This window comes from Girardinichthys multiradiatus, chromosome 19 (genome assembly GCF_021462225.1).
Source record: "Girardinichthys multiradiatus isolate DD_20200921_A chromosome 19, DD_fGirMul_XY1, whole genome shotgun sequence".
In the NCBI taxonomy this organism is placed as follows: domain Eukaryota; kingdom Metazoa; phylum Chordata; class Actinopteri; order Cyprinodontiformes; family Goodeidae; genus Girardinichthys; species Girardinichthys multiradiatus.
The window spans coordinates 9,413,971-9,435,974 of NC_061811.1; the positions used below are offsets into that span (position 1 = coordinate 9,413,971).

The following is a 22,004-nucleotide window of genomic DNA, read 5'->3' on the forward strand; positions in this document are numbered from 1 at the left end:
ACCTCAGCAGTGCCACAGGCTGATTGCCTCCATGCCACGCCGCATTGAAGCAGTCATTTCTGCCAAAGGATTCCCGACCAAGTATTGAGTGCATAACTGTACATGATTATTTGAAGGTTGACGTTTTTTGTATTAAGAACACTTTTCTTTTATTGGTCAGATGAAATGTGCTAATTTTGTGAAATAGGAATTTTGGGTTTTCATGAGCTGTATGCCAAAATCATCCGTATTAAGACAATAAAAGACCTGAAATATTTCAGTTAGTGTGCAATGAATCCAAAATATATTAATGTTAAATTTTCATCATGACATTATGGAAAATAATGAACTTTAACACAATATGCTAATATTTTGAGAAGGACCTGTATGTTTATTTTGAGCATGTGTGTGTGTGCAAGTGAGTGTGTGCAAGTAAGTCCATGAAGCACTGTCCCAGAGGCCATTGTCTTTGATGGTACGTTGGAATGTTCATCAACCGGCCACAAAGTTCTGAGCAGGTCAACAGATGTCCTCAGGGAAGGGAGGGGGCAGAGGGAGCAGAGCGTCATGTTTACATAACTTCCAGGAGAAGTTGAAGATGGCCGGCCATCAAGGCCGTGCAGGGGAGCCAGATTCAGAAAAACAATAATTATTCGAGTTAGGCTGACTCTTAATTTTCTGTCAGCCTTGAGAGTCTCGCTTGTGCTTCTCAAAGGCAAATCCAAACAGCCAAATTTCTGGTCTTTCGCCAGATCCGAGCGAACAACTTTCTCCAAGATTTATCCTATTTCACCCCTGAGTCCAGGAACCGCAACCTGCCTGCGATCCTGTGTAAGGATCACATCCAGTCTGTGATTCAGCTCACGTAACATCTCAGTCTGAGTGTTGATCGCTCTGAAGATCCCATCATACATGCCAGGCAGCCTTACAATGGCCAGAACAGCTGCTGACATTCTCCGAATTTCTCGATATGCCAGGTAACCGCTGACTCCAAAAAGCAGAAATCCTGATATCAAACATCCAATTATATACACATCTTCCACATCCTCGACTGACATTATCGACAAACACACAATCCTCCACTTCTGTCAGGAGTCCATTGTGTATCCAGAGAAAAACGTCCTGTCCGGACAAGTTGGGCTCTCCTTCACCCTGTCTTCTCGTCGAGAAAAATTGATCAATTGCATTGAGAGACCAGCTGACCAAATCCATAACTAAGAATTTGGAAGATATGCAAAAAGAGGCTCCTAAAAGAAGACAAGACAGAGCTGAAGCTGGGCAGATATGAGAGGGGTGCGGGAAACAGAGAAAAAACATCCTCCTCCACCGAGTGTCAAGATGTGAGATTTTGGACTTTGTTTGTGGTTTGGTGTTTTTGTTTTACTAGATGCTCTTGTTTGAAGTTTTGTATTCTTGTACCGTTAGGAAAGAGATGGGTTCTGTTTCCCAGAGAACGATGTGTTTTGGTGTGACTTTCATGGATTTACACCAGGACAAAAGAAAAGGTCCTCATGAATGTGGTAAGAAAATATCATTATATACAGAGAAACAAGTCCTGTATTGACATGGACAGGTAAGCCACTTGGTGAGGAAGAAGCTGTCCGAGCTACCGCACCCTGTTGGCGGTCAGATGCCTCGGAGCCCCTCCGGTCCTTTGGAACCCCGGAAACAGTCACCACTTCTATCTAAAGACTCTTAAAGGAACAACTCTCAACCAGTTTCTAACTTTTACCTCTTTTAATCTAAATTAAGGCAGAGGAATTATTCCAGAGATCAGCGCTGAGGCTCCCGTCTCGGACCGTCGCAGTCTGTTAGAGGATGACAAAGAGCCTCGATAGAAGGTCACATGTAGTTTTATATCTGGCACTCCAATGCAATGGATGTGCCCTCCCTCAGTGATTATCAGTAGACTATGTGTCACCATTGTGGTGTCTATCTGTTAGATTGTGTAGTAGCGGGTGTCCAAACTTAATCTAAGTGTGCTGTAGGTTTCTAATCAACCCAGTTATACCAGCTGCTCCATTATCAAACCCAGTGCCCCAGCTTCAGGTCATTTATGACAATCCTTGGGCCATTTATCCTCGTACTGTATGTCTATGAGCATTCTTATCCTATTGTAACAAAAGGGAAACATTAGAACTTATACTTTACTTCACTATTGTATAAAAGGGAAACACAGCTATGAGCATATTAATAAAGGTTATTCCTAACAAAGCCATTACTCCAAAAGCAGCATCAAAACCCAGATTACAGTTTACAAATCTACTCTCAGAGTAAGACCTCATTTTTGGAGACATAATCTGTGTTCTGATAAAACTAAAATTAAAGCTTTTGTTGGTAATGACCTTAATTACATTTGGAGAAAAAAGAGGAAAGGCTTGAAACACCATCCCAACTGAGAAGTATGGAGGCAGCATCATGCCGTGCCTTGTTTTTCAACTGGAGGGTCTGGTGTACTTCACAAAACAGATGGCAACATGAAGAAAGAACATGAAATAGGAATAATGATGCAACATCTGTAGACATAAGCCAGGAAGTTAAAGCTTGGAAACAAATGGTTCTTCTAGAAGGTTAATGACCTAAAACATGCCTCCAAGTTAGTTACTAAGTGGCTTAAGGACAGCAACATCAATATTTTAGAGCAGGGGCTACTGAACATTTCAGCTTGTGACCCCCAAAATAACATTACCAGAGACTGGTGACCCCCTATTGGAGAACTGGAAACCCCCTAAAAACACATATAACTATTTCACTAATTTGTTTCACTAAATATTAAAAAATTATTAAAATATTATAAAGTTATTAAATAAATAAATGGTATAATTAAATTATTTTATGGGATATATAATGGTACATTTATTTATTTATTAAATGTTGTCCCTTTTGGCCCTCCTAACTACTCAGGGGTCACATCACAATGATTCTGAAAATCATCTCACGCCCCCCACTTGGTGTCTCGCAACCCCTGGTGGAGTCCTGACCCCCACTTTTGGATTCCTTGCTTTAGTGTGGCCATCACAAAGCTCTGATCTCAGTCCTATCGAAAAATTGTGGGCAGTGCTAAAAAGGTGTGTGAGGAAGGAGGCCTACAAACCTGAGTCACTCACATCAGTTCTATCAGAAGGAATGCCCCCAATTTCCCAGGATACTATGTGAGAAGCTTGTGGGAAGATCCCCGAAATGTTCAGCCTAAGTCATACAGTTCAAAATGCCTTTCTGCTAAAAACTAAGAAAATGAGTCTAAACTTCTGACTTGGAAAGAATAAAAATAATCTAAAAAAGGAAAAATACCTGTCATTATTTTGGCAATTATCAAAAAGAAAAGAAAACGTTATTCCTAGCTGACTTAATGGTAATGTAATGTAATGTCATGAAGTGAGAAAAAATGGTTGGCATCTTTTTTACAGTTTGTGGAAATATCTGGTTTCAATGGTATGATGATATGAAAAAATCATGTCTGAGAGTTTAGAGAACATTTCTGCTCCTCAGTCTAAACTCTGCAAAGTCTCCAGAGCTTCAATAAAAAACAGCTCCATAATTCTTCCATAAAGAAGATTAATCAAACCTTAAATTGAACCCATCACATAGCCCTTTAGCCCTTCAGCTGCATCAGAGAAGACCAGCATGAAGGAGTGACTTTTAAACTGGGTTAGGACTCGTGGTGACCTGCAGGTGTCAATAAACCACAACCTGATGTAAGGCGGCCCGCGGGTCCTCTCTTCCCAGAACCTATGATATGTTGGCCTCTTTGATGTTTCCACGTCTCTCTCCTTCTCCTGGTCTTTCCTCTCTCCCTCCCGTCAGTGTTGTTGTTGTTATCACCAGGAAAACAGACTCGGAGCTTCTTTTTCCAGCTGAAACTGTCACTAACCTCGATCCGTTGCGCCTTTAAACTCCAGTTTCAGACGCTTTCAGAACATCCCACTGGTGTTGTTCTGAGTGTGATCTGAAGATGCATCATGCACTCCAGTTTAATCTGCGTTTCTTTAGATTTAAAGGGCTGAGTTGAATCTAAACATAGTTCATCTTTGAGGAACTTCAGAGGACTTGTTCAGTGTTTTTCAGCTCAGAAGTCAGCGCCTCTTGTCAGTCTGCGGAGCAATCAAAGGAGGCTTGTTTGATCTGCTCCGAGGAAAAAGTTTGGACTCTTAGACACGCCCACATGTCGGACAAGCAAAGTGTAGTCCTCCTTCTGAAGTGTGTGAACCTTGGTGATGAAGGAAACCTTCTCATTGCTGATACAGATGCTTCAAAGCATAAAAAAGGAGGTAACAGAGAAAATGGGCCTATAATAACTCAGAACTCCATTAGAATCCATTAGAAGACCCAAACCTTCACAACTGCATTACTACAAAGAAATGCTTTTACAGATCAGCCCTGCATCTCTGCTGCAGTTTATCACCAGAAAAGGTTCTCTTTATGATAATTTTGTTTTGCTGCTGTGTCTCACCAAACACAGATTAAACAAAATCAAATCTTGGGCTTCAGGGTTTAGGGGTGCAGAAGGACAAGGTGCTTGCCGACATTCACACAGGAACTGCTACAGCGGAACAGATTTCTGAATCTGAACAGATTATTTACTGTAAAACAATTAAATGCGTTCTTCAGACTTCTGATCCTAAGCAGATTCCCACCTCTGAATGGATTGCAGATGTTGAACATGTTCTAGACTCTCAACAAAGGTGTCATTATGATCAGATACCAACCAGACTCTCAGATTTATTATTTTAGCATATTGCATTATTTTTGTTAAACTCTGACCTCTGAATAATTCAGAGAGGAAAGGTTCATGACCTCAAGAGATGAACCAGTCTACACATATCATATGGCTTTGCACACTGTAGTGAGATGTCCCATTATGCAAGTGAAGAGATAATCCTCATCATCTCTGCATGTAACTCAGGACTGTTGCACATGTATGTAGGTGGACACAGACGGACATATTTAACGAGCTCTGCGTCTCATGGACGGTACATGTGGGAGGTATTACTGCTCTTAATCCTGAGTAAAATAACACATTAAGCTTGTTGTTAATCCCAGTTGAAAGGAACCAGATGAAACCCCCTCAGCTATGTCTCTCCATGTCTGTCCTTGTCCAAACTCGAATTCTGTTAAGTGACTGCAGAGTTTCAGATGTCTGCTGCTCAGTGTCGAGGATTTACTGGAGGTTAGAGGTGGATTCATGTTTCCTGTTAGTTTAATGGATCTGTCTATTATCAAACGACATTTATCCATCATCCATCGTATCTATGCACGTCCACCGTCTATGAATTCATTACTTTTACCCATCCTAACTTTCGATACAATACCTATCTATCCATCAGTTTATGACCTTCAGTCCTCTGCCATACATTTACTTCCATCTACCATAGATATGAACATCTATCAACTATTTGTCATACACAGGATGGCAGACATGGGTGGAAAGGAGGTTAAAGGAATAAAAGGCAGAGACCAAACTAAACATACTAAACCACAACAGCAGATACTAATAGGAACAAACAAATAAACTGAAAACCAGAAGGTTGACACACTCTGAGGGTAACATTACTAACAGAGGACAGAAGACAAGTGTAATGGTTTGCAAACAAGAACCAGTAGAAGCAGGTACAAAATACACTGCCTGGCCAAAACGAAAGGTCACACACTCTAATATTTCATTGGACCGCCTTTAGCTTTGATTACGACACGCATTCGCTGTGGCATTGTTTTGATAAGCTTCTGCAATGTCACAAGATTTATTTTCACCCAGGTTTGCATTCATTTTTCACCAAGATCTTGCATTGATGATGGTAGAGTCTGACCGCTGCGCAATGCCTTCTCCAGCACATCCCAACGATTCTCAATGGGGTTAAGGTCTGGACTCTTTGGTGGCCATCCATGTGTGAGAATGATGTGTCATGCTCCCTGAACCACTCTTTCACAATTTGAGCCCGATGAATCCTCGCATTGTCATCTTGGAATATGTGCGGGCCATCAGGGAAGAAAAACTCCATTGATGGAATAACCTGGTCATTCAGTATATTCAGGTAGTCAGCTGACCTCATTCTTTAAACACATACTGTTGCTGAACCCAGACCTGACCAACTGCAACAACCCCAGATCATAGCACTGCCCCCACAGGCTGGTACAGTAGACACTTGGCATGATGGGTGCATCACTTCACCTGCCTTTCTTCTTACCCTGATGCTACCATCACTCTGGAACAGGGTAAATCTGGACTCATCAGACCATATGACCTTCTTCCATTGCTCCAGAGTCCAATCTTTATGCTCCCTAGCCAATTGAAGCCTTTTTTTCCGGTTAGCCTCACTGATTAGTGGTTTTCTTAAGGCTACACAGCTGTTCACTCCCAATCCCTTGAGTTCCCTTCACATTGTGCATGTGGATATGCTCTTACTTTCACTATTAAACATAGCCCGGAGTACTACTGTTGTTTTTCTTCGATTTGATTTCACCAAACGTTTAAGTGATCACCGATCACAATCATTCAGGATTTTTTTCCGGCCACATTTCTTCCTCAAAGATGATGGGTCGCCACTATCCTTCCAGTTTTTAATAATGCGTTCCACAGTTCTTAACCCAGTTTTGATAGTTTCTGCAATCTCCTTAGATGTTTTCTCTGCTTGATGCATGCCAATTATTTGCCCCTTCTGAAAAAGACTGACATCTCTCCCATGACCACGGGATGTGTCTTTTGACATGGTTGTTTACGAAATGAGAAGCAACTCATTCTCCTAATTACACAAAATCATCCATCCATCCATCCATCAGATCCATCCATCCATCCATCCATCCATCCACTGTGGGATAACCCTCAGATAATCTTTGGGTTTAAATCAATTGTCTTTGTCCGTTTTGTGTAACTGGCTCACCAACGACCACTTTGGCACTCTGATGTCTTATTGTTGTCCAATAATGAGCGCTTCCTCAACTGCCTCCTTTTTCTTCTTCTTATTTGTAGCGTCTGAGTCTAATAATTGGAGCATTAACGTCTGTACTTGCTTGCTATTCATTGTTGGACTGATGTCTCTGTTACAGTACGAAACTGTGCAGTGTGACCTTTGTTAAATCTTAAATCAGATAGCGTGGAACTGGTTACTATCAATATTTTATAGTATTGAGCTCACACAGTGCGAAATGTAGTGACATGTCCTTTTGTCTCTTTTTTGTCTTTCTGGTGTGGATGAAAATATTTGTGGTGGAGGAAAATTCTGCCTGGTTTTACTCCTACTCTGTTATTTTCTCATTCTTGTTGGAAACTAGTCCAACAGCAGCACAGCTTCTGTTGGTGTTTTAAGCAGCTTAGTGTTCAGGTTTGGGGGATGCATACAGACAAAGGTTTAGATATCAGTTTTGTGTTTGGGTTTGTGCAGCATTTTATTGAATTAAGAGACCATAAAATATATTTTTGAGCAAGGAAACCTATGAATTCTGAAAGTGTTAAGCACAAATAAATCATAATTGGGTCTCCATTGTTTTCCAAAGCACCTCAGTAATCGTAAATCATTCTACTTAATGGAAAATGCATTGTCATATGTCAGACAGATTTGTGGCCACCTTCAGCAACAGTAAAAAGGATGACATGAGCAGTCATATTTTCCCCAAAGGTCCTTGACTCATAAGACATAGCTTCAAGAAAGTAAAAACATGATTCCCTCCCACCTACCAAAAACATTTGCTCCTTGTAAAACAGTTTTTACGTCGGGATTATAAAACCATTGTAATTTATGCTTTAATGGAAGTAACAACTTCAAGCATAGGGAAGAGGACAAAAAACTGTTTGTGCAACAATTACAACAGATAACCCTAAGGGAATCAGCAGCCAGGCCATTGATGTGACCGTGACTGTTTGTGAGCATAAAGTTTTTCAGAAAACATAGTGTTTGTTTTTTGCCCCCCCTGTCAGTACAAAATGTCTGCTGATGTTCACAGCTTGTTCTGTTGAATTAAATAAATACTGACTCTGTGTTGTTTTACCTAGAATAATTAACCAGAGCAGAAATGCGTGCAGCATTAGTTTGAAGTGACTTTTTAGGACCAAATATGTTGTGAGAAAGCTAAATGCAAACAAACTTATAGAGTTTGAGCTGCTGGACCGATGTGACCTTAGAATGACTTTTATAAACTACAATTCTACTGTGCAAGTAAACACTCATAAGTAAAACACCGACTGATTGTATGTGGAAAAGTGAAACTTTCAGTTGCTACCATTCACTGTCTCTATGTTTTAAATAGCTGCAGCACTGCTGACTCAAATAAGTGTTCTTGTGACACTTATTTAAAGAAATCGGACTGTTGATGGTCATGCTTATCCGAGCAACGATGGTGGTCCTCCTCTTCAGGTGACGAATCACCTCAAGAACTCACATCGGAGCTGAAGATTTTTCTGCCACTAATTTGTTCTTGTTTGGACTTTTTCTTCCACACTGATTCCTGACTTTGTAGTCCGGCACATAACTTCCCCACTTCTTCAAAAACTTTCAGCTGCTTTCTCGCCTGCCTTGAGTTTGCTTTCTCATTCACACTTCTTTTTTTTTACTTATTTCCAGATTTCAGACATGGACATGAATATAACTATTGTGAGCAACACAGCGAAATCTGACTGAAAAGGAAAGTTTAGAAAAATACTGTCCTTTAATTAAGTCCGTCTCCAGTAGTTAACGTTGGCCAGCTGGTAGAAACTGCAATCAGGTTTGAAGTTTCTTAGCTTTGGCATTCCTCCTATGGATGAAAGGGAGATTTTGTTGCGTCACAACTGAAGTTGTAGTTTCTGATATTCTGTTTCCGTTTTGTCAGCTCAGGTTTCTAATTATCTCGGCTGATGATACAACAGTAACATATATCTCCTGGAGGAGTGGCCAGCTGCTGCGCCACCATCCTAATCTGGGGAGCTGGAGGTTAGCCATGGTTCTAGTTGAGCTGCAGTTGTTCCACATCAGTAATCACATGCGCCAATAGGAAGGTGGAGATTCCTGTTCACACTATGACTTGTGCTTTTACAGAGAGAAGATGGGAGTCTGACTGTCGAGAAGGCTGCTGAAAGTGTTAAACAATTTGCTGTGTAACATAAAAAAAAATCATCCAGAAAGGAGGACACTGTGACAATCGATGGCTGCAGTCATGATGCTACGTAATGCTGCTGTTCTCTCTAACCAGGCGGTTAAATGAGATGAGCTCAGGCGGGAACTTTACTGGCAGTAAAACTGCTGTTAATTCTAAAAGTTTGGATTAAAATCTACTGTAGATAAAGGTTAAAATTACCTGGATGATGAGAATTTACACCAACGATCCCCTATTTTCCAATTCTCATTTTAGTTTGTTCTGTAATGTCAGAATCTCCAAGTTCCAAATCGCAGAAATAATCAGGAATGTCTTCTAAAGGAAGACTTAGAAAGTTGGAGGTTTCCCACTAACTCTGACATCAAAATCCAGCATAGCTAAAACATAATGATAACTGCAGGTTCTTTATCCTTATCACCAACTGTATCTAAATAAATTGTTCCCACAAATGTTCTCATTTAATCTTTAGTTCATCAGCATAAAGTCCCATTGGGATTAAAAATCTCCTTTTCAAGGGAGTCCTGGCCAAGAAGCAGCAACAAGTAAAACACAATTATTGTTACACTGTTAAATAGAAACAGCAAACTATAAAAACAGGTACATGGTATTGAATCAGCCTCAAGATGCTTAAGCCTTAATTTGGATTTAAAAGCACTGGGTGAAATAAATTAATTTAGTTTCCAGGACTTCTGTAGCAAGTTGCAAGTGAAGGCCTTTTTACCTAATTCAGTCAGAGTATCAGGGACAGAAAGAAACAGCAGATTATGTGAGCCAAAATAATCCCGCCTAGCCTGTCTAAGTGAACACGTTGCTGTAGTGCTTGGGTAGATTAAAGTTTTTTATGATTTCTAAGGTAAAATATAGCATTTTCTTTAAGGAAACACCTCATCCAATCAACAGAACACCCTGAGAGTGAACACATCTTTAAAAAGATATACCCTAATTTATAGTAAACCATTTTTTGCCATCACATACACATTGTTCACATAAAGTAACTCTAACTCAAAAGGTTTTGGAGTGCCCTAGTCAAAGTGCAGACTTAAATCTGATTGATGTGCTGCAGTATGACTTCAAATAGAGCTTTCATGCTCAATAAACCCTCCAAAGTGGCTGAATTAAAACTATGCTGCAAAGAAGATTGAGACACAATTCTTCTAGAGTGATTTAATAGACTCAAGGCCAGTTGTAACAAATGCTTTCTGATAGTTGTTGCTGCCAAGGGTGCCGCAATCAGTTAAAAGGTTTTTGGGACAAACACTTTCTTTACATATTGTCAGGTTGTTTTGGATAACTATTTTACTATTTTGTATTTACTCAGGTTATGCTTCCATTGCAGTAGTTTGATGATCTGAAACATTTAAGTTTGACAAAGAAGCAAGAGCAGAAGGAATCTGTAAGGGGGCAAAAACCTTTTCGCAACAGTGTTTATTCAGTCAACATGAGTGTGAAAGAGGAAAATATTCCGATTATCTTACTGCTAACAAAAAACTACTACATCCAATAATCTTACTATAACTGCCCAAAAAATAAATGTAATTATTATTATTTTTTTATTTACTGAATTCCTGTCAAGTTGATTGTTTTTTAACTGATGCCGTTTAAGGGCTTTTGGTAGTGTTACCAGAGAGACCAGGGCCCCGCTTCCGGAGCGGAGTTAACAAGCTCTGAATGGAAAGCAGATCCTCTGAGTAGACCTGCTCAGCTCTATCATACCCAGGGTTTTCAGTTTCAGAGCAGATGGTAACAATTAGAATTTTGACTCTGAGTCAAAGTCAACGAGAGCGAGTAAATAAGAAGCCCTCATCAATGGAAAGCAGATAACATGAATCACCATGGCAACGGGAGGAAATAAAGAAGCCTCGAAGTGTTTATTTCTTGCAGATGGAATTATAAATATTAATGACGGCATATGAAGAATATCATCACATATTTAAGAAAAAAAGTGATACTGTTACATCTGCAAAATAGTGAGAGTTTGACAGAAAATTATTGTTGCATCCTCGATACTACACTTATTCAACGTCCAAAGAAATAATAAAGCGTGTGTGTAATAAATATGTATCTAGGTGCAACCCAGCAGGCACAAAAAAGACGTGGCAGCAAAAAAATATGAAATATAAAAATCCAGTTAAATCAGGTAAGGTTCAGTTAGCAGCTATTGTTGTTTAACCTTTACCAACTGAAATACACAGCATTCATTGGCTATATTCAACACATGCAATTAATGATGTGTAAGAAGTTAAAGATTGGCTCATGACTTAATATGAAAAAGAGTAGACCTGCAACTGAAACTGATATTTTTCTGTCCCTAAAGCTCCAGCTGTACAAGGTGTACTTTCAACAAAACATAGAAGCATGGAATCAGAAAGGAATACCAAAAAATGGAGTTGCAGAAAACACAGATTGAAATTCAACTGCTGAAGTATCACTTAAATGTGGATTAGGTGCCGGCAGAGGTGGATGCTTTTATTTGTGTTTAGAAAATATCAATAACTACTGGATTTTCACTTGCACGCAATAAATAAATGAAAGGACTGTTGTTTTTAGTTTGAGAAAAAAAACATTTATTGTCCCACAATGTGGAAATTCAAGTGTGTCAGCAACAGAGCAAAAGGCATTAAAAGCATACAGATTCATACAGCACTAAAACCATAGAAGAAGATACCAGATTAAAGACTATAAGAACCAATCAGGAAAAACACAGTAAAGGAGAATAAAACCCAGAATAAATGACATTTATTTATGTTGAACATACTGTGTGGCTATCAACAAGGCATACTCACATAAATTAAATTAGAGGTGCTGCACAGTCAGGTGACATTGGTGACAGCATCAGTGTAAACACTTGTATAATACTTGTATAATATAAAACATAAAACAAATAAAACATAATCTCCTTTATTTAGTGAAAGAGCAGTGAATGTTAACTGTCATGTATGCAACCAATTAAGCCTGGAAACCCAGATATATGTGAATAGATAATGCTTGATCATGAAAACGTGATACTGACTAAATTATTGCTTTCACTGATACCAGCAATTCTGTGAAATTCTTCTTTTATTACTTGCCCACAGTTTTTAAGATTGCAAAACTACTTATAAATGTCCATGTCACAAAGGTTTACTGTCAGATGAGGGTGGGGGGCTTTGGGAGTGCTGGCGAATCCTGTTTAAAATACAATTTAACTAAACCTAAGCTATTTGTGCCTGATGAGAATAAAATAAAACAGAATTACACTATAATTTCTGTCAGGGATTGAACACCAGTGTCCTGCATAACAGGCAGGGACATGAACCTCTCCGCTAAAGAGGGCAATCTGACTTCACCAGATGTTTGCAATCTACATCATGGGCTGTTTAGGTGCAATAGTAACATTCCTGACAGCAAGACATACAGTTGCCTTTGAACGATTTTCTGTGCCACCTGTTATACAAAAAGCTGCTGTTGGCATAAAAATTAACTACTGTTGTCATGTCATTATGACATTACTCTGGAACTTACTCTTAGTTTTCACCAGCCCCATTTTCTGAAACGGAGTCCAGATGGATGTTATTGGAAACAAGGAGATAATTGACAATACTGGCTTAAACGTCAATCAGTCAATAATTATATTATGACTGGGTCCAGAGACCACAACAAGAAGGGAGAACCCCCATTTGTTCTGCAATATAAATTTGTTAAACACAAACCAAGGTCCTGTCCAGGGTGAACCCCGCCTTTTGCCCATAGACTGCTGGAGATAGGCACCAGCTTCCCAGTGACCCACTATGGAATAAGGGTAGAAAATGACTGACTGACTGACAAACCAAGGTTAAAATCAAAATTTTCAATATGAAAGTGAAAGTCAGTGAAATCAGTGGAGGATGTGTAAGTGTTGTAATGTGCAAGTAAAATAATCTTCAAAGCAAAAGGTGGCAGCATACCTGTGGAGGAGAGCAGAGACAAGTTAGTCACCAATCTTAAAAATCAACATTATGGGCAAAATCATGTTTAGAAGTGCCACCTCTCCTTCCCAAGTGGATATTGGCTGCTGTGTTATAGGAATGGGCAAAGATAGTGATAAAATCAGTTATTGATTACTGAACTGGAAGAAGAAACCAAAGGAGTTTTGACAGAATTTTCAATCACCTATTTCTACTACTGAGGTTTGCCTGAACTCTCAGCCTAGCCCTTTAACATCTCTCCATGGTTTTCGATTAGTGAGTCACAGATTTCCTTTGAAGTTAGTCATGTTTTCTCTGCACGACTCTCTATACCTCAGGTCTCGGTATCATAGTCTTCAAGCCCTTTCTGTCTTTATTCATAATACTTATACAAGACCGGTGTGTCTTAAACTAGGCTCTGGTCCATAGGAATGGTCTTTTGAAAAGCAAAGGAAGAAACATTGAGATATGTTGCATGCTTAAAGAAGATAAATGTGCAGATCTGTGTTGCTGTTTTGATGCTTGAGTGTAAGGTTTAGCTATTTGAGGAAAGCTTTCTGTTTTAGCGTGTGAGCAATCATTAAAAGAAAAAAAGTGGAATGGAGAGAAATACTTTGCCAGATCCCTGAGCCCATCAAGTCCCGCTGGTTTTACAACATGCAACTGAAACACAGTTAAGTGGGAATGACGTCATTCCCAGATCAGTCATGACTTGTCTGTTTAATGGAATGCATCATTTGTGCTCTGATTGATCCATTAAATGTGTTTCGCACGTCATTAATGTTCCTTTTTTATTGCATAAAAACAGAGACATGCATCAGAATGTTTATATTTTAAATGAAGTTAAGTAATGAAAGATCTGCTGTTCTTCTGTATTAATCCGTTTGGTGTTAAAATCTGATATTCAGCTTCTAATCTTGTTTTACATCAGTTTCTTTGAGTTGAGCTTCGTGATGCGGTGCTTTATCCTGCAGTGTTAGCCATCAGAAGATGTGTAGACTGTTGTCATAAAGAAACAGACAGGATCAGCAGCTATACTCAGGTAGGCGTTAGCATGCAGGTGATGGTCAATTTGTATATTTAGTGAAGCAACAATATATCCCGGCTACCATTTTTAACCACTGATGAAATCAAAGATGAATCCATGCTTTCATATTCTTCAAGCTAAATTCAGACACTAACATCTAAATGTTGCGGTTAAAATCAAAGGTCATCAGACCCCATAACATTTTTCCAACCTCTAATTTTCCAATATTGGAGAGCCTGTGTGAATCGTAGCCTCAATTTCCTTTCTTTTCCATTTTCATAGCTGACAGGAGTGGCACCTGTTGTGCTCTACGGCTGCTGTTGCCCATACGCTTCAAGGTTTAACTTATTGTGTGTGCAGAAAATGGTTTTCAGGATGTTGTCTTTGTTTTAATGAGTAGTTATTGAAGCTACTGATGTCTTTCTTTCATTTCAACCGGGTCCGCCCATTTTCTCTGTTGTCCTGCTTTTAGTTATTCAGAAACACTCAGCAGAGCCCATCAGTCACAGTCGCTGTGGGAGCGATGCCACTGAACACTTTCTAATCTCTTAGTCTTCATAAAAAGGTTAGAGGGCCATGAATGCATCACTGAAATGCACAAATTCCCACCTATTTTTATCTGCTCTTGGAGGCTCATTTTAGAAATGATGCAAGGGAATGAGACAGCTGCAGCTTCACCCTGAAGACTTAATTACATCAAACATCAAATAAAACAATCATTTTGTAATCAATTATTTCAGTACAGATTAACACTCATTAACAGTGTGAATACAGACTGGAGAGTTTGAGCTAAAAGCTGCCAGAAGAGCTCTTTGGTGAGGTTGTAAAACCCATTACCTACAATCAGTTCTGTCTTCCCTCTCCTGTTTGTGCAGCTGAAACAGTGGTTTTCAGTGATGCATGTCAACGAGTCTTTTTCATCGAAAAACATTCTGCAGAGGTCTGTTTTGCAGAGACTGTCAGCTTCAGTCGGTGTGGCTGATCGCAGCTCTGCCAGGCTACATGCAAGGCCCAGCGGCTGCAGATTAAAGCTGGAGGCGGTTCGTTCTGTTTACAGCTCAGATTAGCACCAATCTGTTCCGCCATCCCACAGCTGTCACCCCACAAACTCCAGAGCAGACGGAAAAATGAGACTGGGACCCAGAAACTGTCTGTAACACAACATCCAGTCTGTCTGAGGGAGATTTAAGCTCAGCGTAATCAGACTGAATGTTTCTCATTGTTCAAAGGACTGCCCTTTTTACACTCATTGTTCATTCGGTAATCTATTGTTTCAGCTACATGAGGATTTCTGGAACCAACTCTGACTGAGGCTCTGAGACTTTCTAAATGAAATGGGCTGGAGAGCTTGAGCAGGAGTATAAGGTGGTTAAATCATCTAAAAGACATACATGTCTGCTACGATTACCCTGCTTTTTTCCAATGTTTTGTAACCTCTTTGTCTGTTATAAAATGCAGTGACAAAGCCACTGACTGCTAGTCATTGGAAGAAACTTCCCTGACTAGTACACTGCCCTGAACCCCAAGTTGTCTACCAGTTGCAAATGGGCAAATGTAAGTCGGAGTGTACAAGTGCTTTGTGCAGTCACTACGACTAACAAACACTAAGAGACTTCAGTCTATTTAACCATTTAAAATGTCAGAGTCTACAGAATAATTCTACAAATACTGGAGGTTTCTTTGCCTCGACCCTCACGTCCGGTCTTATTGTGGAGGAGGAAACATCATGAATATATTTATCAGTTTAGCAGCAGAATAATCAAGGGGTTTCCTGTACTGAATGAAGCATTGCCAACCAAGGAGTAGCACTCAGTGTGCATATCTCAGTAAGCACAGTAAAAGGAATCATGTACACAAAATTCAAAAGCTGCATGTTTTTCAATTATCACTGATCACACTGAGGCTGTGAAGTCTAAGGTCGGTTTATATGAGTCAAGCCACAACTTTTGTAAAATATCATAAACCCTGTCACCCTCTTGGTGGTCACATGTGTTTGGATCCCATCAATTAGAACATTTTTCATGTACCATGGTTTGATTACATTGCTAACTTTGGTCCTTTGCAGGTCCTCCAATCCCTGTTGGTGTGGACGTTCAGGTGGAGAGCTTAGACAGCATCTCGGAGGTTGACATGGTAAGAAACTTTTAACCTTCTAAAGGGTTGCTTACTGGATTACACAGATTATCAGGAATGTTTGTGAATGTTAGATGGATTTGTAAACAGGATGATAGTGTTTGAATAACAGACTGAAGGAAGTAGAAGTTAGAATTCAGGGACTGGACCGTTGGGGACATAAATCTCTAATCTCCACCATGGTCCCTCATGTTGGCTCTGTAATCCCACTCTGTGATCCCAATAGGACTTCACCATGACACTGTACCTCAGACACTACTGGAAGGACGAGCGTCTGTCGTTCTCCAGCAGCACCAACAAAAGCATGACCTTTGATGGCCGCCTGGTGAAGAAGATCTGGGTCCCTGACGTCTTCTTCGTCCACTCCAAGAGGTCCTTCATCCACGATACAACAACGGACAACATTATGCTTCGTGTCTTTCCTGACGGACATGTCCTCTATAGTCTAAGGTCAGTAAAGTCACAATTTGGAGAACAGAAAGTGGTTCTGTTGAGGAGGAGGTCTGCTTAAGATTTGCAGATGTTCAGCTTTTATCAGAACTAGTTTTAAGTTTAGTTAACACAGACTAAAGCTAAATTATTTCATACGTTGACATCTACAGAGGACTGTGTCACTGCATTACTGCATTTTTACTTACAGTTATTTCTCTCATGTGCTAATTATTTTTATATTCTAAACGGTTGTTTTAACTTTAACTTTTTAATTGTTTCTGGACTGAGCTATTTTAAATTCAAGTTCTTCGGTAGTTCATCAATATAAAACATTTCATTTCTGCATGACACAGTGCCATTTTCTGGATTTTTATTTTAGATTGTGTTACTCACAGTTGAAGAGTACCTGTGATAAAAATGAAAGACTTGTTCATGCTTTGCAAGTTTGAAAACCTGCAAAATCAGCAGGGTATCAAATACTTGTTCTCCCCACTGTAAATAGAAAATAAAATTCAATAATCCCTTTTTCTGCATATAAATCTTCCTGCTCCGTATATTTGTTTTGCTATTGTAGCTTGGCAAAGCTGTGTTCAGGACTTTGTGGTCTGAGTGTTTAAAATGATTTCTGGTACCCAAACTTTACAACTTCTGACCCATAGAATACCAGTGAAAGAAAACCAGACCCAGATTACTGGTAATTCAGTTAAACAGGGATATAATAACAGCATCAACAGCAAATATTTTGCTTTTATCTAGTCGTAGGCAAGGGTTTTTTATTGTTTCTAACATTTACAACATACATCTGCTATATTTACTGTTATATGTTTTTATTTAGGCTTCTTTGATTTCAGAAAAGCATTTGTAGACTCTTCAGTGATTGATTCACACCCCTTCAGGGCATCACAAACCCAGCTTTGGGAACCATGTTTCTAAATGTTTAATACAAATACAATGTGATGTGATACAGATAGTTAAATATTTTCAGTTCAGAATATTTATTTACAAGTCAGATTTCCTTAACTATTGGCTAGCTCTGTGTAGACCCCCGGTACGCCTTCATGACCCATATGACCCATCAGAATGAGGTTGGATTATTAAGAAAACCATCTCCAATTTTAGGGCAATCATGATGTTGCTATGCTTTTAGTGCTCACTGAACAGGTTTTTCCAGCTGTTTTCCTAATTTCTGAGACTCTCATGTGCACTCTCACTACATCCCACAGAAATTGTGCTAGATAGGCTGCTGGTTGCATTACCACCATGGAAACTACCATGCTGCAGAAATAAAAATTAATCTCCGAACCTTTACTGCAGAAATGTATTTGTATTCTATAACCTTCCCACCACTGATCGTATCCATCAGGCCAGCTCACAGCCTTGCCTGGGCTCGGGAAAAGATTATCTTAGATGGGCCTTCACCCATGACATTCTGTAACTAGTAGAAAATTATCTAATATTTACCATTTCAAAACAGATACTGCATTTTAACTCATCTTCCATCTTCTCTGTTACTTTCTTCTTCCCCTTTTCCCCCTCATATCTGCTCCATACTTATGATTTATTAGTTTTCCTCTTTTGAACAGATGATATTCCTGCCATACAAGTCTAACAGTGACACAAATTCCCCCAAATTAAAAAGTTATTAAATACACTGCTGCAATGCCTCACTTAAGAAGAACCCTAACATCTGATTGGTTAGCCTGGACAGCAACTATCTGCAGACCAATCACGCTTTCTATAGTAATGTTAGCCCTGCTAATTGATTTGATTTGTTATGTGGAGAGATAAAGTAATATCTTTATTTATTTAAGATAAAGATAGATCAGATTTTTTAAGTTTTTATTTATTTCCCATGTATGAATATCAATTTCGAGACATTGTAATATATTGAATTGTGGCACCTTTGGCTTTCCATACAGGTTGGGTGGTCCAAATGGTTCTTATTTTAAGCTTCTGCATGACTTGTTTATGTTTAAGCTCCAAATGTAATGGTCTGAACCTTCCTTTGTTGAGGTTCTACAGCAGTATCTTCATGACATTCAGAGCCGCTCACCTCCAGCCACAAATCCTTCCTGTGTGCAGGTACAGTGGTGAGAACATGCCTGGTGGTAACCTCGATCTGGAGCAAGTTACAGAGCAGCCATTAACATTTACCAGCATCCAAGCATTCTCCATCAGACCTGTTCTGATTATAACTTCTACTGGCAGAGATACAGAGCAGGTTCCTGACAGAAACTGCTGAGCCCTGTTAGAGCAGAGGACACAGAGATGAGAGGTCCAGCCTCTACGCTGTACCTGCACCGTAAGGTGTGTTCCTCAGGTGACAGACCCGGTATTGTTTCCGTATATCAAAGTGATGGAGAAGCTGCCTGACCCAGAGAAAAGGTTTTATGTAACTTTAATATAAGGTTGAAATTGTTTTTCACAGAGTTATTTCGGAAAAAGGTTCTTGACCACAATTTGATGGTCCCCATGATCCCCGCTTGTCTGCAGTTGTGATCTCTATCAGAAATTATGACCATCCATGATTTGGCAACATCATAGTTTCCATCCAGTGTAAAGTGGTTTAAATCAAAGAGATAGTTCTAAACCTCAAAGAGAGAAGAATTTGACCATTTAACATTCAGATTTAATGTTTTTTAAGGGAAGCCCAATCGAACTGAACTCTTAATGTTCAGTAAGTCTTCCCAACTTCTTGTTTAATCATATTTGAGATGTTCTGGAACTTATCTTTAGGCATCATCAGAAGAGTTTTGTGCATGAGCTGTCTCTCATTCTCAACTTTCCAAATAAAATAATAAAATAATCAGGAGATGGGAGCGTAACAAAGCCCTGCAACATGATTAAGACCCACTTCTTCACTGGGAACTTGTTGCAGAAGCAAACTGTAACACGTCTCAGAAATCAGAGCTGATGGAGTGCAAACGATTTCACTTTAATCTGAGAACGTGCTGTAACCAACATCTGTCTCCTTAACTCTGGCGGAAAACTTTAGATCTGAGAGCAGCTGTGGGTGTTTTTAGTGCAACTGGATCCACCTACATGAACCAGGGCTGTAGCTGGTGCTGAACATTAATATTCACAATTTAATGAATTAAATAATACGGCAGATGTCACAACAAAACAGGTTGTTAGAAAGTATTATAAATTGGCTGTAACCCTGAAAAGATTACCTGCTCACTCAGCAGCAACCAAAACTTTTATTTAATATTTCACCGACATAAAACATCTGCAGACGAGGAGGTGAGTCACGTCCAGACTCAGATGTATGAGGAGTTATAGCCTCAGATTCTCCCACCAGGCTATAATGAGCTGTGGATGTTAACATTGTCAAGCTCCAGCAGTGCACAGTGCATGTCTAATAATTTATGTAAAAATCCTAAGAACTGTGATTTTCTGGTGCATGAATGGCTTTTACGCATAAAAAAACAGTCTTCTGAGGGAGGAGTTCATACTTGTTGTTCTGAGATCCTGTGAATATACACTCACCGGCCACTTTATCCTAGACATACCCGTTGAATTGCTCGTTAACACAAACAGCAAATCAGCCAATCACATTGCAGCAACTCAGTACATTCAGGCACTTAGAATTGGTGAAGATGACTTGCTAAACTTCAAAATGAGCCTCACAATGGGGAAGAATGAAGGTTTAAGAGACTTTGATCCTATAATTGTTTAAGGTGCCAGACAGGCTGGTCAGAGTATTTCAGAAACAGTTGACCTGCATAATTAACCACTTGTTACAACCAAGATTTCCAGAAGACCATCTCTGAATTAAATCAAGTATTGATTTCTGGTGCAACATTCACATTGGTCTGGTCAGAATTAGTTAAAAACAGCATTTAAGTATTGATTCATCATTCATTAACTGGACAAGTGTCTTTAACGAATTTCAGGGTGTCACAAATTGGACCACAAAATGAGCAAAATTCAAAGAATCATCACGAATCCTAAAATTTAGCATTTTGTATTATTTGTGCTCTGTGTGGAAAAGTGGCTATAACAGGAGTTAAAATATGCTGATATCTTGGAGTTTTGTCTGCAGTAATTAGGGTGTTGCTCTGGTCTTTTATTTTAAAAAAGGAGCTGAGCTGAAGGTGATCTATAGCTTTATAGGCTTATCTAAATTTAAACATTCATCTATGCTTTTAGAACATTATTATGATTGAAAGAACAAGATCCCAGATGCAAGAAACTGAACAAGTTTTCTCTGAGAAGTGGCAAAAATAAGCCTTAGAGATAAAGAAAAAGGTGCTTTGTAATCTGGAGGTGTTTGGAGTAGATCTGCTGCTCCTCTACGAGGTACTTCATATGATCAAGGTGTCTTCCTTTGTTTGTTTTCAAGACACTTTCCACCGGGACGAGACCTAGAACTGAGTCAAGGGACAATATATGACAATAAAGGAAGTCTTGTATGAACTCACAACTTTCTGGACACAAACTAATCTCAAGTGGAGATGTCTTCTGTAGAGAGATTATTCAGCTGAATATCTGGAGCTCAGTGTTTATCTCAGACCTCATTCTGCAGGACCTCCAGCAGAAGAACTGTTTGGAGACTCTGGAGTAGTTTTCATCTGTTGATGGTCCTGCATGGCTCTGCTCCACAGACTTTCTTTAACAACCTACCAAACGTATTAAACTTGCTGAAGTTTCTACTGACAATAACTCAGAAAGACAGCTGCTCCAGGTTCAGCAGGAGAAAAGAGCCAGTATTCAGCTTTACAGTTGCCATCGTAACAGTTGCCATGGGAACAGATCCACAGGTTAATCACCTATGAGGAGTGGAGATATGTGACTGATTCATGGGAAAACTGAGTTGTAAATGGAAGCTCTGATGATGTTGATGGCTTCAGAAGAGCTGCCCAGCTTCGTTTCAGATCCCTCAGCAGCTCGGGCCTCAGAAACTCCATGCCTCCACCATTTCAGATTCATTGAAATCTTCCAGTTTCCCCGCTGCGTATCGGGAAATCTGCCCCAGTTTCACTCTGACCCTATCGGGTCCCGAAAGGCAACAGAAATCAGATGAGTTAAAAATCAATAAATGGCAACGTGATGATCTGAGTGTGTTTACAGTCTGCAGAAGAAATCTGTTGAATATTTATTTCATCCTGTTAGGATTTAACTTCAGAGAAACGGGCCGCAGGACTCCATCAGAGAGTCCGTTAACTGTTATTCTGTCTGAATGTTGCTGCTGAGAGTTTTATTAACTGAACTTGTTTCCTGCTGAGAGGGATCTGCTGCGTAGTAAATGACTGGGAGGAAGCGCCCCCTATAGGACGATGGGAATATTGCAATAAATGGTTTTGAAAGTATCATATATTAAGTAAAAACAAATATTCGTATCATTTCACATCAGTTCATATGGACTCAGTTCTTTCCAATAGTGTTCATACCCGTTTTAAAGATAAAATCCAATTTTTTTGGATTTTAGGTGATAGACCATCATA

General features: G+C 39.5%; 1 protein-coding gene across 1 annotated transcript in view; it reads left to right on the top strand.

Annotated features, from left to right (window-relative positions):
• The window catches only part of gabrr2a (gamma-aminobutyric acid type A receptor subunit rho2a), a 42,876-nt gene that overhangs the window by 8,392 nt on the left and 12,480 nt on the right, over positions 1-22,004 (top strand). Inside the window, exons 3-4 of the mRNA XM_047393018.1 lie at positions 16,058-16,125; positions 16,352-16,575. Coding sequence (XP_047248974.1) covers positions 16,058-16,125; positions 16,352-16,575 — 292 coding nt within the window. The remainder of the gene's footprint in view (positions 1-16,057; positions 16,126-16,351; positions 16,576-22,004) is intronic.